The sequence below is a fragment of the Dipodomys spectabilis genome, unplaced genomic scaffold, assembly GCF_019054845.1.
Source record: "Dipodomys spectabilis isolate Male_0828 unplaced genomic scaffold, ASM1905484v1 ptg000175l, whole genome shotgun sequence".
NCBI classification, from domain to species: domain Eukaryota; kingdom Metazoa; phylum Chordata; class Mammalia; order Rodentia; family Heteromyidae; genus Dipodomys; species Dipodomys spectabilis.
This window is the reverse complement of record NW_024870852.1, coordinates 2145091-2161209: the sequence shown is the minus strand read 5'-3', so window position 1 is coordinate 2161209 and position 16119 is coordinate 2145091. Positions and strand designations below refer to the sequence as shown.

Below are 16119 nucleotides of genomic sequence, written 5' to 3'. Positions count from 1 at the left end.
TGGGAAAGTGGCAATTTAAGTAAATAAGAGCACCAGTGCGTGTCTGGGCAGGGAGTAGGAGGTGAGACTTCGAAAGAGAAAGGGCTCAATTCTGGAAACAAAGCCTGTTGTTCTGGCTCTGAGGGCCCTCCCCTGAGCAGCAGTGTGTTTATTCTGATGACAGTAGCACAAATCACCGACAGCCAGGCTGATACTCATCGGAGCAGGCAACAGGCTCTGAGTCCCTAATAGCACCACAGTTCTGACTTTCTCCAGAACACTCTTAATTAAGGAGAGTTAGAGTAGGTGGATTCCTGCTTTGCATTTGACAGTACAGTAACACTATTACATACTCTGGTCAGCTGCCACCCAGGGGTTGGTAGGTGAATTCCCAAAGTCTTCTAGAAAATCCACTTTTAGAAATAAGGAAGATTATGAGGAAGATTATGAAACTGTAACCCCTCTGCACATCACCTTTATAATAAACATTTAAAAAAAATAAACCCAACACAAAACAAAAATACACACACACACAATTGGGATGAAACAAGTTCAGGATAATCTGTTCTTATTTCTAGCAGTCCTGAGTCCCACTTCAGCCTCAAGTTAAGTGTTTCCATTGCATGAACAACACACAAAGCAGGTGGGTGAGATCTGCAAGATAAAGCCTACAGGTAATCTCTTTAAAGCAACAGCCCTCAGATTTACTAACAGGTGAAATCACATGGTCAACTTTCATAAGCAGGTTCCTGGACCAAATCAACGGATGGGACTGGACGGGGGAGGAGCCAAGGAACCTATACAGCACCCAGTTTAGTTGCCCTGTTTAGTTCCAGGAATTGGCAGTGTGAATACTGCGGTCTGGATACACTGATTCTCAAAGGATGCTCCCACCAGCAGCAGTACCATCATTAGGGAACCTAGTCCCAACGCTATGGAATTGGGATCTGCGTTTGAATAAAAGCTCCAGTTGACCACAATTGTTTGAGGTATGTTATACTGGTTCATGAACTGAGGAGCTTCAGAGGCAAAGGTGACAGTATTCAAAGGACATACTTGGTGGCACATGAAATCTGCTAATTTGACAGGGTGGGAGAGTAAAGTGTGAGTCACTGTGGAAATGCCACAGCATTTCCTGAAATGAGCCTTTCCCAAAGTGGCATAATATACATTTAAAGAAGCCTCCAAAAACCATCAGGAAGCAGTCAGGGTAGGTCTCCCTTTGGCTTCTGCATTGTTCCTGGACCATAAAAGAACAGACTTCAAAGGCGGCCAGCAAAAGTCTACATTCATCAGGCTCAACTGAGCAGATTCCAGCGCAGCCATTAACCTCTCAGCACAGGCCCAGCCTCCTGCCTGCAAAGGGCCAGGAGATTGTACTAATCCCATTCTAAAGAATGCTGGACTTTTGCCTACTGATGGGAAAGTGGGGGAGGGCAGAGAGAGGAAAAGCCAAAGCCAGGGGGAGGAGGAAGAGGAAGAGACCGAAGGAAACAAAGCCACATCCCTCCATCTAGTCCATTAGCACTTTGAGGGAAGATTACAAAAATGTGTTATCAATTTACAGGACAGTTAATACATGAAGTCACTGGCTAGGCCCATACTAACAGTTCCTTTTTTGTTGCTCAAGAGAAAAGTCACTGTTTGCATTCCACCAGACAGCTGTTATAATTTAATAAGCTTCGGATGGGCGTAATTTTTTTTTTTTTTGCAGCTTTCTTGTTGTCCAAAGAAAAAGCATCAGTATAGTCACAAGAAAGCCAAGTTCCTCTGTTGCATTACAGGAAATTAAGAAAAAAAAAAGGTAAGAAAACACAAAAGACCGATTTACTCATTTACCTGCAGTCACCGGGGACTTTGCAAGACCCATGCTTGGGACTACAGCCTTGTCGGCAAATAGCTGCAAAAGAAAAACAAAACAGAAGGGTGTGTCAGCATGCTGCCTGGATCTCTCCCTCACTGCCATCAGTCCTGAGAATGGCCTAGTCCATTAAGCCTACAAAATCCATGATTTTAAGAGATCTCATATCAAGCCCATCATTAGGAGAGGAAGATGGGAGGGGCCCAATAACAAATCCGGCTTTAAACTTCAAGGCCATGCTAACAGAGCCCCAAAACTTGATACTGTTTGGGGACATACTGTAGACAAATGATGGGGGGAAGGGAATCCTTCGTGCAATTTCTACAATAGCTATCCAGCTCCTTGAGCCCCTGCCCAGGCGATTCCCACACTGCCACGCCCATCCTCATCCCATTCATACTGTCCTATCAGGGCATCTTCAGCTGAGCCCCAGCCTCCTTTACCCCCGCCCCCAGCAAAATGCCTAGTTTCAACAATCCCACGGGGCTGAGCCAACCAGGCTAGCTTCATTTGGCCAGCTAATCCGGCAGCCAGATCTGGTGGTACTTCTGTATTCTCACAAAGAAATCCTATACTTCCTTCATTTAAAAGAAACTGAACTAACACTTAAAAATACTACCATTAGAGCTTAACTGCTACTGATTTTTAAAAAATGACTGGGACATGGTCAATTCCTGACTTCCTCGCGATTCTGGAAATGCCACCCATTCAAAATGTCACCAGTTAGTGAAGAAAGCAGTATTTCCCAAGAAACCTCAAATTCCCCCCGGGCCCCACCATTCAGAGTTCAAAAATTCATTTTTTTAAGTTTCTCACACAAGAATTTAGCTAATTATCATGTAAGATAAGCAGAGGGCATCATTATTCAGGAGAAGATAACATATGGTTCACTAGAATTCCTATCAAATTGCTAGGCACATTAGATAATCACTGAGCTCTAGGATAAGGGGCTGGGACAGGAGGCAGTGGAGAATACTGAAGGCTTACACTCCTGAGTGGGCTCAATCTTTCCCTCCACATCACCCCCCCACCCCGCAAAAGATGCCTGGTGTCAGTCTGCAGCAGGGCCACATGAGCTTTGGAGGCTGCCACACACCACCCCCAACAGCATTGCCCAGGTTAACATGGGCCATCCCTGCTGGCATTTGGCTCCTCAGAAGCCATGGTGTTCGAAGGACAGGGTGAAAGTGAATAAGAGAGGCAGATGGGGGAGGAGAACAAACTGAGCAAGGACATGGTCTCAGCTGCAGTCTGGCTCCAGCCCGATCCCAGGGGAAGCTCGGCAGTGTGAATCCTGTGCCACAGCATTAAGGCAAAGGGGGTTGGCCTTTGTGCCCCTTCTGTCAGTCACTCGATAAACTGTGAGCTGCAAGAACGGGACATGGAGTGGCTCCTGCTTGGCCAAGGACAATTCCCTGGAGAAGGAGCAGCTGTGAGCTGTTAGCAGCCAACACTCCCAGCAGCTGGGGGATGGGGACACCAGCTGGTAAAGGGGATCGGAGGGGACCAACAGCCTCCTCTACATACTCGTCTTCACGCTCCAGTCATAGATAACAACAACAAATCCCACCCTGCTTGAGATAGCAACTGGCCACCTGACTGCTGGAGGGAGAGAGAACTTCACACCCAAAGCAACAGGCAGTCCAGACCGGCCACCTCACCTAGTACACGCACACCCATGTACACACACCTTTGTTACACTCGGGGCCCATCCAGCCCTCCATACAAGTTTTGTTGCCATTCTGGTCACAGGCATAATGTCCAAAGAAGTCATCTCTGGGCCGACAGAACTTATTACAGCCGAAGCCATAGTAGTAGTCATCGCAGGTCACACGGATCTGATACTCAAAGTGCGCCACCCCCGTGTTCTGCTTCAGTGTCTGCCACTGCCGGCTGGGGTTTATCATGCCCGAGTGAGACGCCTTTTCAATAATGCTATCAGGTTCTACAGGAAAGAAAAAGAAAAAAGATGAATTGCGTCAACATTCACAGCAGGCCCTCGCTGCCCTGATCATTTTGGCTATAGCTTTTTTTTTTTCCAAAGGAAAAATGGGGCACATGAAAATTCAGACATTTAAACAGAAAGTTGATCACCTCTCCCAGAGACCACCACCATGACCACCTACTGAATCTCCTTAGTGGGCTCATAGCATAGTTTATTGTCTGGAAACACCTTCGCATTCACGTTGGTAGTCCCTGAGGTGTGGACATCCAGGTTTTGACCTTTGGCTGTTAAAGCCACAGGTGAGCATATTAAACCAATCCATCCACATATACGTTGCCAACCTCAATATCCTGAGACCTTCCATTTCTTTGCATTTATTTCTTTGGGAGGGGGCCGTGAGGTCAAGGGGAGCGGATTAAATGAATGCAGCCATCATATCCTTATGTGAAAATGAAATTAGGAAAACAGAGGATGGAGGGGGCTGTGAAAGATGGGGAGAAACGATGAAAAGGTGACATCAAGATGCATTTTACTCATGATTAAATTTGAAGCCTCTTTGCACAATAAATTATTAAAAAAAACAAAAGTACTCTAAAAATGGAGGTACTGAATCAGAATATCCACACAATCAATCTACAGCCCATGGACGGTCCCAAACCATCTACCAACAAAAACCCTGTCAACTGTCCCTCCCAGCACCAAATATCCATTTTTCAAAAATCTTTCCCTGATTAAGACATCTCGTGTTTTAACTGGTGTTTAATTAAAGTGATGGTGAGCACACTTTCAGGTGTTAAAGTGATGGTGTTTATTCCTGTGACCTGTTTCTCTCCTTTGCCAACTTTTCCATTACATGGTTGACTACACCAATATTACAGAAAGTTCCCACCTCCCCCAAGTGGAATGTTGTTCCTGAAGAAACTTTCATATTCCAATGAAAGTGAGCAGTCTTTTTTTCTTTTCTGGTTTTAGAGTTCTGTCTCAGTGGTCCATCTCAAAACCCTTCACTGAAGACAAAGGAAGATCTGGTACCCAACAAAACTGGGTTACCTTTGTTTATAATGGAACTGTTAACCATGTCACCCTTTAGGCTGGTGCTTCAAAAACAACATCACAAACCTGGTGAATTTCATTGTTTTCCTCCGTCCAGAAGGCAGATGAGAGTCTGACTCACCAACCCTAATTTAGATTGGGAGAAAGAGGTGGTGGGTCTTGGTTCTTTCAAGTCCAGCTCCTTAAAGAATGCTTACTCAAGAGAATAGAGCCTAGAGTTCAAGCAGCTTGCAGGAGAGTAAGAGGTGGTCCTGGCCCTGAGGTCACTTGTGATCTAGAATGCCAGAAGAGACAGGTACAAAAATAGCTCCAAATGGCTAGGTGCCAGAGGTTTGGGGGAGGGATGGGAATAGGCCATAAGGCACTAAGTCAGCAACCCAGCCTAATGTTGTGTTTGTTTTCTTAAACCTGCCAGTGCTAACTCTTCATCACCTTGTCAAACTGAAGGCCCCCCTTAGAAACACAACTTAGAACCTACTTGCAATGTCTCTGTGATTCTTACACACCCACACAACTGTTTGTGTAGGCCTTGGGCCTGTGCTCCTTGACAAAGCTATGCAAGCCTGTAGGTGACCAAAGAAGAAAACTCCTGGGTGGCTTCATCCACATACTCCACTTTCAACTCAGTGCCAGCATTTACCCTCTGGGGCTCTCCAACTGTCTTGTGGACAGGACAGGCCTTAAAGAAGCCCACATACACCCCGGTATACATGAACCACTTGGAGGTAACACTTTGCTTTTAGGGTTGGTTTGGTTTGGTTTTGGCAAATAAACACAGACCAAAGAATGACAAATATGTCCCTCGATTAACTGCATGTTTGCTCTGCCGGTTCAGTTAGGACGTAGAGTGGACTATCATATGGTCAGGAAATCTTAATAAAAGAATCATTTAAACACATTAGCCATGGCTCAAAGGCACCCAGCTTCTCCCCAGGTTGGTATCGACAACAAACAATTCAGACCAGCACCCGGAGCGATCCTAAGGGGCAAAGTGATCCAAGAAACCCAGTAATTCAGTGTGATGTCTATCTACTGCCAGGAAATGCTCTGCAGGTGTGATGGCTTCAGAATCTTCCTCCGTAAAGCTCACTGGGCTGCACACAACCTCTCAGTCTGCACCTGCCTCGGCCTCTGACGTCTATGACTTGCTCTCTGGCATCTGTCTTATACAGAATGAGATGGTTGCTTGCTTCGTCTACACTGCCACCCAATTCGTGCCCCCCTTAGCTTGGGACGTAGAGGTACCAAGGGGGCACACCTGGGGTAGTGCCGGCAATCATCATCTGCCTAGAGATGTGTCATGGGACCCTGGGGTGGTCTTACATGAGGAGGAGGGGACCACCCCAATCTGACAAAGCTAAGCTAGAAGGAAAAACCTTGTATATCTGTATACGTTTATGCATCCATCAAGCATTCCTGTAAACCGAAAACATTTGTCCTGATAGGGAAAGAAAAAAAACAAACTGGACCCTGAAGCACCTGAGCTTTGTTTGGGCCATTCTCTGCTCATAAGGGTTGATACAGAGCTGCTGTAGGATGAAATTCTGCTCCAAAATTCAAGGATCTGCCTTAAATGTATACCCCAAGCCAGAATGTTTATGACTTACTTGTATACCAAGAGGAAGCTAACTCCTTTGGGCCTCAACAATGCCTTCTATTTAGAGGAGCAGAGGCTAAAGAAAACAAGATGTCAAACTTCCCAAGCAGCACAAACAGTACATGTAAAGGTCCTGAGGCAGGAGAAGGGTAATGCACTTGAGGATGGGAATGGGTGGGAAATGACTGATACAGATATGATGGGTGACCACATGGTATGTAGGACCAAGCTAGCAGGAGAGAAGGCTGGGCTATATGCAAAGCCTTACAAGCCACATAAATATCTGACTCAAGAGCTAAAGTGACTGGCTTTTAGCACTAAAGGTGACTTGTCAAATGTTATGCTTCTAAAAGACCAGGAAGGCAGAAGAATGAATAAAGCATTAGAGGTGGACCGCATGCCAGTATGAAAGGACCAGCTGATGGCTGCTGCAGGAGTTCAGGCATGCACAGAGATGTGGTCCAGGGATATAATGAGAGGCTGCTAGCCTCCAGTGAAGAGGCGAAGTTTTCAGAGCATGGAGGTGGCACAGATGTCGATGCTAATATGGATTATGGCACTAGGTACTCATCATCCAGGAAGGGCCTCAGAAGGGAGACTAGTCATCCCTAGGGATGATCTTGTGCTTGTTTGGTGACTATGCTGAATTTGACATACTTTGGACATATCACCAAGAAGTTGGATAGTACACTGGATCAACTCTTCCCACCAAACCCCGGGTTCAGAAAGTGAGTTTCAGTCACCTACAATGGCGGCCAGTGACTCTGCGCCTCTCCCAATGGGTCTGAAAGCATTGTTCCCATCCTATCCCATCCGATCCCCCCTACCCTATCCCACCTCCAGCAAGAGAGAAAGCTACAAGCTCATCACTCAGGAGTTTCTTTTTGTTCTTCAGTCAGATCTTTAGGTGACCTTCAAGCTTCCCAATAGGGCTGCTGCTCAGAAAGGCAGACCACCATGGGCAGCTGCAGATGGGCTGTGAGATCCCCAGGAGTGCGGCTCCCCGAGTTTCAGGGAGAAGAGACTCAGAAGAAGTTCTCCAGTGCTGGGGCCACAGATTCTCTCACACATCCCTAAAGCCCCTGGGTTCAGCCAGAATCAGCCTCAAGAATACTCTGTCAGCTGATGCAACAGCAAGAATAGCATGCATGCACCTGATTATTGGAAGAGCCCATTTCTCCTCTGCTCCCATCTCCCCGATGTTTGGTTAGCATTGTCAACAGGTCACAGTGACATAATGTTCACAGAGTCCTCAGTGCTTGTAGCGGGGCAAAATGAACAGGTATCCATGGCCCTGACTGGATCAGGCACTCCAAGACTGGCACAAAAATCTCATGCTACACCCCACATAAAACACTTCCCACAGTGGGACAAAAGCTCCCTTTGAGTTCCGCTTAGGCTCCAGACTTCCACATGTTCCCTGCAGGAAGTTGCCAAAGCAAGAGAATGCCCCAAAATTAGGAGCTTGTGGCACAAGCAAGGGCTCTATGACCCAGCCATGCTAAAAGCTGCCTACCAAGTATTTATCCAGACTTCAGTGAGCCTGAGGGGGGCGAGGCCCTTACTCCTTCTCCCTCCCACCCCCCCCCCCAGTCAGTAAAAAGAAAAAAAAAAATCTATTAGAAATGAAAGGATGAGATGGAGACGCAAAAGCATGAGACATTCCAAGGAGGAGGGTGAGGGAGGGGAGAGATGAGAAGTGAGATCCACTCTTGCTCACGCACAGACCAAGAGATTTCTGTGTGAATCAAGTATTCCAATGACAACAACCCAGACTCAGCTGGCAAAAAAAGTGAGGGAAGGGGAGGGGAATTGACCCTTTCTGAGAAAACATGTTGTGATCAAAGAAGACCACTGCATATGGCAGACCACCGCCATTCCCAAGTGCACCTGTATGGCCTCTCCCACCCAGACCCACCCCCTTCAGAGGCCTGAAAAGCAACCTGTCCTGAAAACAGAGCCATCTTTCAGAAAGGGGACAAGGCAGGTCATGGCTGTGGGGCTCTGAAATTCAGCTTCAATGGAAGGTTTGTGGTGTGCAGTGTGGGAAACTCAGACCGGCTTGAAGCTCACCTGCCCACCAAGTGAAATTCAAGGTCCCTCTTTAGAGCCCAGTGCCACCTTTATGGCTTTATCTTTCTGATGAGAGATTAAATGCTCACTTAAAGTTTAAATGGACTTTTAAAAAGTCACTACTTTGATCCTTTTGCAGTCTACATGGTTTTAAAGTTGTAAAACCATTAAGATCTCTATCCAGAGATAATCTAGGTCCCTTATTCAGGGACTGAGTTAACTGGGAGTCTGTTCTGGCTACTTAATATTCCAAGCTAAAAGTTCTGGGGGAAGTTCAGGAGCAACTTCTACAGACAGGTTCACTCCCTGTGGGGGTGGAATAGATGGTGGGGGGGCGGGGGGAGGAGAGGTAGAAGTTTTCCTAAGCACTGAAACAAGTCTAGCTCTCACAGGCCTGGCAGACACCCACTTCCAACACACATTTACAGTAGTCTACTGACATGATACTTACGAACAGTGTCATTACTGGAATCCCACGCCTCCACAAGCAAAGTGTAGGACCTCTGCAAGACAGATAAGCAAACGTTAGTGATTCAGAAGGAGAGGTCAGCTGTCTAATGTCGGATTCTCTTGGCTTCCCTGCATGCTCCACCCCACCCCATCAAACCAAACTATAAAACCTAAATGAAAATCTTATTGGCCAACACATGGAGGTGTTGGGTGTCTAAATCAGATCATCCCCCCTCTCCTCTTCAGTATTCTCCCCAGGCTAACAAATGACTCCTTTCACCTGGCAGGGGTCCACTAGGGTCACCTGCTTGCAGGCAGTCCAAAACTCTGAAAAGGAGATGCTACAACCCTATAATGGGAACACACCGCTACAGTTTTCCAAAACTTTCCAGACCCCAATGCCAGTGCATGAGAAGGAAAAAAAAACCCCACACAAAGAATTTATTCTAACCTACCCAGGTATTTGTACCAAGGGGGTATTGCTAAGGTTACACTTTGGGCCCTGGTAGGACGGTCCCCAGGGAGGCCCCCTTTTCCTTTTCAGAACCTTTTTGAAAGCCCTGTCTGTGTGAGACCATCCCAGCTCCCACAAGTATCAGGTAACTCTAGGAAGCAGGAGGGGGTAGGTGCAAAGAGGCTCTGAGACAAAGAAGGCGTCCTAACTTGGTGGTGGGGTTGGGTGCAGGGGGGGGGGGGGGAGACATACTGGGTAAGAAAATACCAAGATCACCGCACACCCATGGGTTGTATTTATTGATGAACTTATCTGTCAATAGGATCTAACATTCCTGGAAAAATCAGAGACCAATAAAGAAATTCTCTGGATTCTGGACAGAAGCCAGCTATTACACTGAGCCACTTTTTTCAATTTCCCAGGATCATCTCAGAATTCCACACCGGCTCCCCCTCCTAATCTATTAGCCATTCCTGCTTTTACTCTGATATTGGTTTGCAATGTGTCTGGGAGTGTCCCAGACGCCAGGGTTTCAATGAAATGCACCCACAACAGGTAGAGAGGAAAAAAAAAAACATGAATACATATCTACAGCCCAGCATGGCCACTGTCATAAACTCAAGCCCTGGAAATCATAACATGGACTGATTAACCTAACATTGTGATCCTAGCAGCCCACTGCTGTCAGTGAAGAGAAGGAAGCAATAAGGTAAAGACCAAAAAAAAGTGAAAAAAACTTTCATTCATAAATCAAGGCAAGCTCATTGCTCTCAGTGACACAGCAGGTTGTCTCTCACTAGAAAAATATCTTGTGATAGGCCCGGACTTGGAATTCAGCCGAAATATGTTTCATACTCAAAGCAGAGCAGGATTCCATTTCGTTCACTGATAACTGTGGGAAAATGCTCACAAAAAGCAAGCAAAACCGGGCAAGCTGGGGCACATACCCAGCCCTCTCCTTTTAGTGGTCACAAGTCCAAATGCATTGTTGTTGTCGTTAATGTTTTATTAGTGAAAGTTACACCTTATTTACAGCCTCTTTAAGTTTCCTAGGACTTCCTACAAATTACAGGACTCGTCCTAAAGAGCAACAAGAAATTATATTTCTCTACTGATAGGAGGGGAGAGCCAAAACGAAATGAGGCCAGATGTGTGGCTGATTCTGTATAATTAAGCCCTTCATTTGCTGGTCACGTTGAGGCCCACATCCTCCACTTCAACAATATTGCTGTAATTAATCCTCTGATTAAATGCATTGATACCGAGAGTTTTGACAGACTTGCACAAGCGCTAAACACATAATACCCACAAACACTTCTGCAAGCGAAGGTGCCCCAGGACTGAGCTGCCATGGCTATATGAACTCTGCTTAATACTCAAAGTGGAAGGCATCCTTAGTTCTTGCACAAGAACTTGGAAGACCAAGCAGTCTGTCAGGCTCCTCCTCGACACAGAAGTTGCTGACCAACGCCACCTCAGCCTGAGGAGAAGTCAGAATGGTACCCACAGTTCTAGGGGTTTAGTGTCACGATTTCCCACCAGTGCCTTCCTTCTCCTTCTCAGAAGTGTGAGGGGAGGAGGAGGAAGTTTGCAGTAACAGCAAGGAAACCTGGACTGTGCTTCTCCCTTGTTTCAGAGATGAGGGTTCCAGGTCTCGGGGGGCATGGGTACCCAGCCTTCAGAGAAAAGGATTCCCTTCAAGGCTCCTATTAAGAGGCATTCTGACCTCCCACTCCATCCCCACACTATAGATCAACAATCAAGATAATTTAGCAATGATTGTTAATTGCTAGGGAACTTTAATTTTTCCCAGGCCCACGCCTGACCTCTGTACATCCCTGAATATACATCCAGACTCTTGAGATTCCAAACCAGGTGCACCCCATGCCATCAAAGCAGGTGCCAAGCTACGTCAGCAATCCCCTAAGATGGAGTCACACCCAACTGGCTGCTTCAAACCAGATCCCAAAGCAGAATCTAAACGCCACATCCCCCCCACTCCCACCTCCCACCCCCCACCTTAGGAGGGCTTAGAAGGGCAAGTATGTTCAATCTTAAGCTCATGTCAACAGACAAGAAAAGGAAAAGCAAATACGATGAAACTAAGACCTTTAGAAAGAGTCACTGGATTTCATCTTTTTCTCAGTTCTATCCAGAACAATAGTCCTGGGCAATGCAGAAGGGATGGGTGGGTAGTTAATAGATCCTCCTCGGTTGGTCGGGATTTGCAGTGTGAGTCATTTCTGCCCCTGCCCAGCTCCAAGCCCAAGGACATCTGGCAACAGAGCAGCTGGTTCCCATTCTCATGCAGCATTGAAAAGGACTGGTCAGCTTTCACAATTGCTTTGGGGAAGATTTCCATGCAATGTTACCTAAAGGAAAAGTCTTGGCATCAAAGTCCTCAAGGCGTGCCAAGGGCCTCTAAGGGCTACTAGGGCCTACCCCACAAGACCTGGTCACCAGCACCTCCTCCTGCCTTCCATGCTCAGATTGCTCTTGTAAGATATTGTGTTCTGCATCCTGCCCCACTCCATGGTGGTTACCTTGGCACTGGGCAGAGCAGTAAGCACTTAATTGCCACATTAAGAAGGGGGGATGTAAGAAACAAAGGTAATTGTGTTGGCAGCTGGGAGCTTCCTTTTCCTGGCAACAGTGGCAGCCAAACCAAGCCCTGAGAAGCGGCTGCCTTCCCTCCTGCCAAGCTGACGGACACAAACAAACCGCCATCCAAACGGCACGCGTGCGGCGTCCAAAACCCCAGGCCGCTGCGACAGGCAGGCCCGCCAGAGGCACACACATATCCTGGGAATGCCCCGCGTGCCAACATGGCCATTGTCACAGCCGGTCTGCCCCAGGTCTGTCAGGGGCCCTGTGCTCTGCTGACTCAACTGTTGCTTCCTGTCGCTTGTCCTGTATTAGCAGTATTTTTGGAGAGGCCCCATTCTTCTCTGTAATCCTCATTTCAGTCAATTCGGCCAACTCTATTGTCCTTCCCCATGTCTGGGTGGCCAGAGTATAAAATATTCCAGTCACAAAACATATTAAACAAAAAAAGGTTTTCAGGAAGTCCGTGTGTGGGCACACTTACACACGCTAGCACACACAATTCGCATCTCCTATGGTTTTGGCAAGGTGAGGGAGCCGAAGACAACTACCCTATTGCATGCAAGCTGGGGCTCCAGTCTCGGAAAGCAATGAGTCTGCAAAGCTTGACATGTCAATAGAGTCCGATCTGGTTACAAAGGGTGATTTTCTCATCAAAGCCCACCTCAAAGGCTCACCAAGTGGCCCCAGAGCTCATATCCAGATTTGAGACTCTCAGTGAGAGGCCCCTACCCCTTTCCCATCATTACCCTTACCTGTTTGAAAGGCATCCCACTGATAATTAAATGCACCAGTTACAAAAGGGTGGCGAGGTTAATAGATAGAATACTGAGAAGCCAGCCAAGCACAACGGTCTGGGTTCACACAGAGCAAGCCCGAACAAGAAGCCTTTCTACTTATTTACCAAAAGTGCATTAAAAACTGTGCTGTGCTGGTAGAGGACTCTCAATGCTTGCCTATTCACTGACCCCTCCTAACTACTAGGAACCACTCTGGGCAATTTCTTCCCTGCCTTGTACATGCACTGCACCAAATGAGAGATGTCACTGACACTATTAAAAAAAAATACTAACTATGGGCTTCCAGTGGTCCACACAGTATTCAGAAACTAGCCAGAAGCCACAACGTGGTCACTCAGCAAAGATGACACATTTCTGAACCCAGGATCTCTCCATCCATTTCTACTATCCATCTAGGAATTCCACTTTTCACACCTTCTGACATTAGCTTCCAACATTTGGAAGAAATAGTTACTGTGTTCTGATATTTTTTTAAGTATATTTAAAAGCTGGAGCCAAGTGACCCTTCCTTTATGCAGGCTGGAGACTAGCTTTTGGGACAGGGCAATCGGGAAGGCCTACAAAAGTTTACGAAAGGAAAGTTCTCAGGAATTCTTGCCTTCACGGATTAGGAAGCTAACTATGTCCAGAGATTATGCATTCTTATGTCGTAGCTAATCTTAAAAACCTGACATTAGGATAAATTTTGGCCCTTCTACAATGGCACCGTTGGCTGCCAAGGCCTCTGCTTGCATTCCTCTTTTTAGATCAGGAACATGAAGCCTCCTTATTGACCTTATTATTTCATGAACAAATCTCTCCGTTCTCAACTTCCCACATGCCTTCTAACCAAGGAAGTCCCTAAAGATACAACCACTTGATGTAAAGATTCTAGACAGCCTTCAGATTTGCTGGTGTTCTGGGAAGTTCCAGGCTTAATAAGTTGATGCAGCCTCTCCTCCTCTACCCACTCAAATCCAATAGTCTCTAGGCAAATGCTTCGCCGTTTTCTACAAATGTTTTTAGTCCCTGCAGAATTATGGGTGTGGAGCTGGTGGTGGGTTGCAAACTCATGCAAGTACTGCAAGTTTGAATAAGTTGCTAAGAAACAAGACAACAAGGAGGAAGAAAACACAGAGAAGGTAACACCTGCAAGAGAAGAAAAAATATTAGAAACCAAGTACCTGGAATTCCACATGAGCAGCAGCCCCTTAAGAACTGCTCTTTCAAAAGCAGCACAGCTCCACTTTCCCCTAGGAAAGGAAAAGTGGCTTTTCCAACAGACAGGTCATTCCATCCCTTTAGTTTGAGGTAGATTACTTAGAGCAAAAGAGATTTTATCCACACACTGAAAATACGCTTGGACAGAGCAGGAACACATGTGCACTGCTGGCATACATGCTAACTAAGTAGGCACAAACACAAACTGCACAAAGGAGCCCGCTCAGAAGTGAATCACATCCCTCTACCTTCCTTGTGTCCTATTATAGGAAAGATGAGGCAAAGGCAAAGACTAGTCAATCACATTCTGTGATTAACGCCATGGTGGCCAATTATTCAACCCCCTGCCAACTGGTCAGTTAGACCATTAAATGGGAAAGGGGCCATGGCTGGCATCCCTCTGGTATGTAAGAATCAACATTTCTTGGATTTTCCAGAAATAATTAAGTCGACCTAAGCAAGCTTTTGAATGGGGTCAGTGGTGGTTAAATATGAAGCCAGATCCTTCAAATGTTTCCCCCAAAGTGTCTCCAGATTCATTTCATTTGAGGGCTACCAAAGGTATCCCAGTGGGTGCTTAAGATTTCCAAAAAGGAGTGGTAATTACACAAACATTTTTAATAAGAAGGCACTAAACTGTGGGAGGTGAAAGTCAACCATTTGGTTATTCCCAAATCCTCTTGTTAAGCCCAATTACTCCTTATAATGATTTCTAACTCGGGCTCCCATTTGAGGAACATAAATCAGGCTAGTTGTTGCTTCAAGTCATGTCCCCTTGTGTCAGAGATGGTAGAGCAATTATAAGCCACTGGTGAAAAGCTACAAAACCAGGGCTAGAGCGGTGGACACTAAGTGGAATGTAATTCCACATGATATATGGCAGGCAGGCCTACCTCTACAGAGCTTCCCACATGCACAGTGGAATGTGGATTGTATTTCAAATCATTTCCTCCTCTTCTCCCTTGCTTGATTGGGGTCATCATGCCAAATAAAAGATATGAATTCCACCACATTCTCCCAACTGACCTATCCTTGCTCCTCAACCACTGTTCTTGGCATGTCAACAACTTTAGGACACAATTCATAGCTGGAAGACCCAGGGAAAGCTCCAGTTTTGTTCTGAAAACCATATATCCTCTTCTTACCCCTTCAGTTCTATACCGCACTCAGCATTACCAATCCAAGGAAATCCATTTCCCTTTTTTTGCTAGGGCATTGTGCATGTGAGACAAACACTCTGCCATCCAGCCATACCTCTAGACCCAGAAAACAGTCTTTTAAGATAGTTAGGTTAATAGCCCAGGTAAATGAACCTGTGCCACTGAACTTCAACACTTGCTCAGCTGAGGGCCTTCGCTGAAGTTTACATTCACCCTGGGGTCATTCATCAAAGTTACAGACTGTAGTGTTTCTCTAACCACATTCAGGAAAATAAACTCAAACAATACACCTAAACTCCAATTTCTCTTGGGAAATAAAGCTTATGTTTCACAGGAGGCCTTTTGGGGGCAGCAGGGTGGAGACTTGTTTATGAGTGATACACACATTTGGCCCAACTTCAAAAGAACCACATTCTCAATGTTGCCCTCACATTCCCCCCCCCCCCTCCCCACTCCCTACCCCATGCTAGAAACGCTGGGAGTCTATTTCATAGCTTGTGACCCATGGGGCCTGAAGGCACAGAAGAGCCCTAGCGAATCCATCTCCTCCCCTGCCCTCTCACACCATTTCCGCTACTTCTCCAGGGAGGACTCTGCCAAATGTCAAAAGCAGACTGACACACCTTCTAGGTCAGTTTTCCACAGCCAGCCTTTGGAGGAGGCCTCTGTTTTCACACAAACCATCCTCTGACCCTACTCTCCTAAATAAACCTTGGCCAGGCCTGCTGCTTTTCCACATCACTAATAAGATTCCTTTTATGGTCTTGTGAAAAGCAAGGGGCTCAGACTGATCCTTGGGAGGGTGGAACCACCTGCGGGCCCCTTCCTCAACTCCAAACACAGTTCAAGGGCAGCCAGTATTGGCCCATCAGCTTGGGCCCAGCCAGATTTAAAGGTGGCCGGCCTCTTTAGCTTCATGTTCTCCCTAATAGGGGATTAACAA

The 16119-nt window shown here is 46.4% G+C and overlaps 1 protein-coding gene across 1 annotated transcript in view; it reads right to left on the bottom strand.

The window, feature by feature from the left end:
• Positions 1-16119, bottom strand: part of Jag1 (jagged canonical Notch ligand 1) — a 37866-nt gene that overhangs the window by 18882 nt on the left and 2865 nt on the right. The window contains exons 3-5 of the mRNA XM_042694428.1: positions 8960-9011; positions 3531-3785; positions 1819-1879 (exon numbers count right to left, since the gene is read on the bottom strand). Of these exons, the coding sequence (XP_042550362.1) occupies positions 1819-1879; positions 3531-3785; positions 8960-9011 (368 nt within the window). The remainder of the gene's footprint in view (positions 1-1818; positions 1880-3530; positions 3786-8959; positions 9012-16119) is intronic.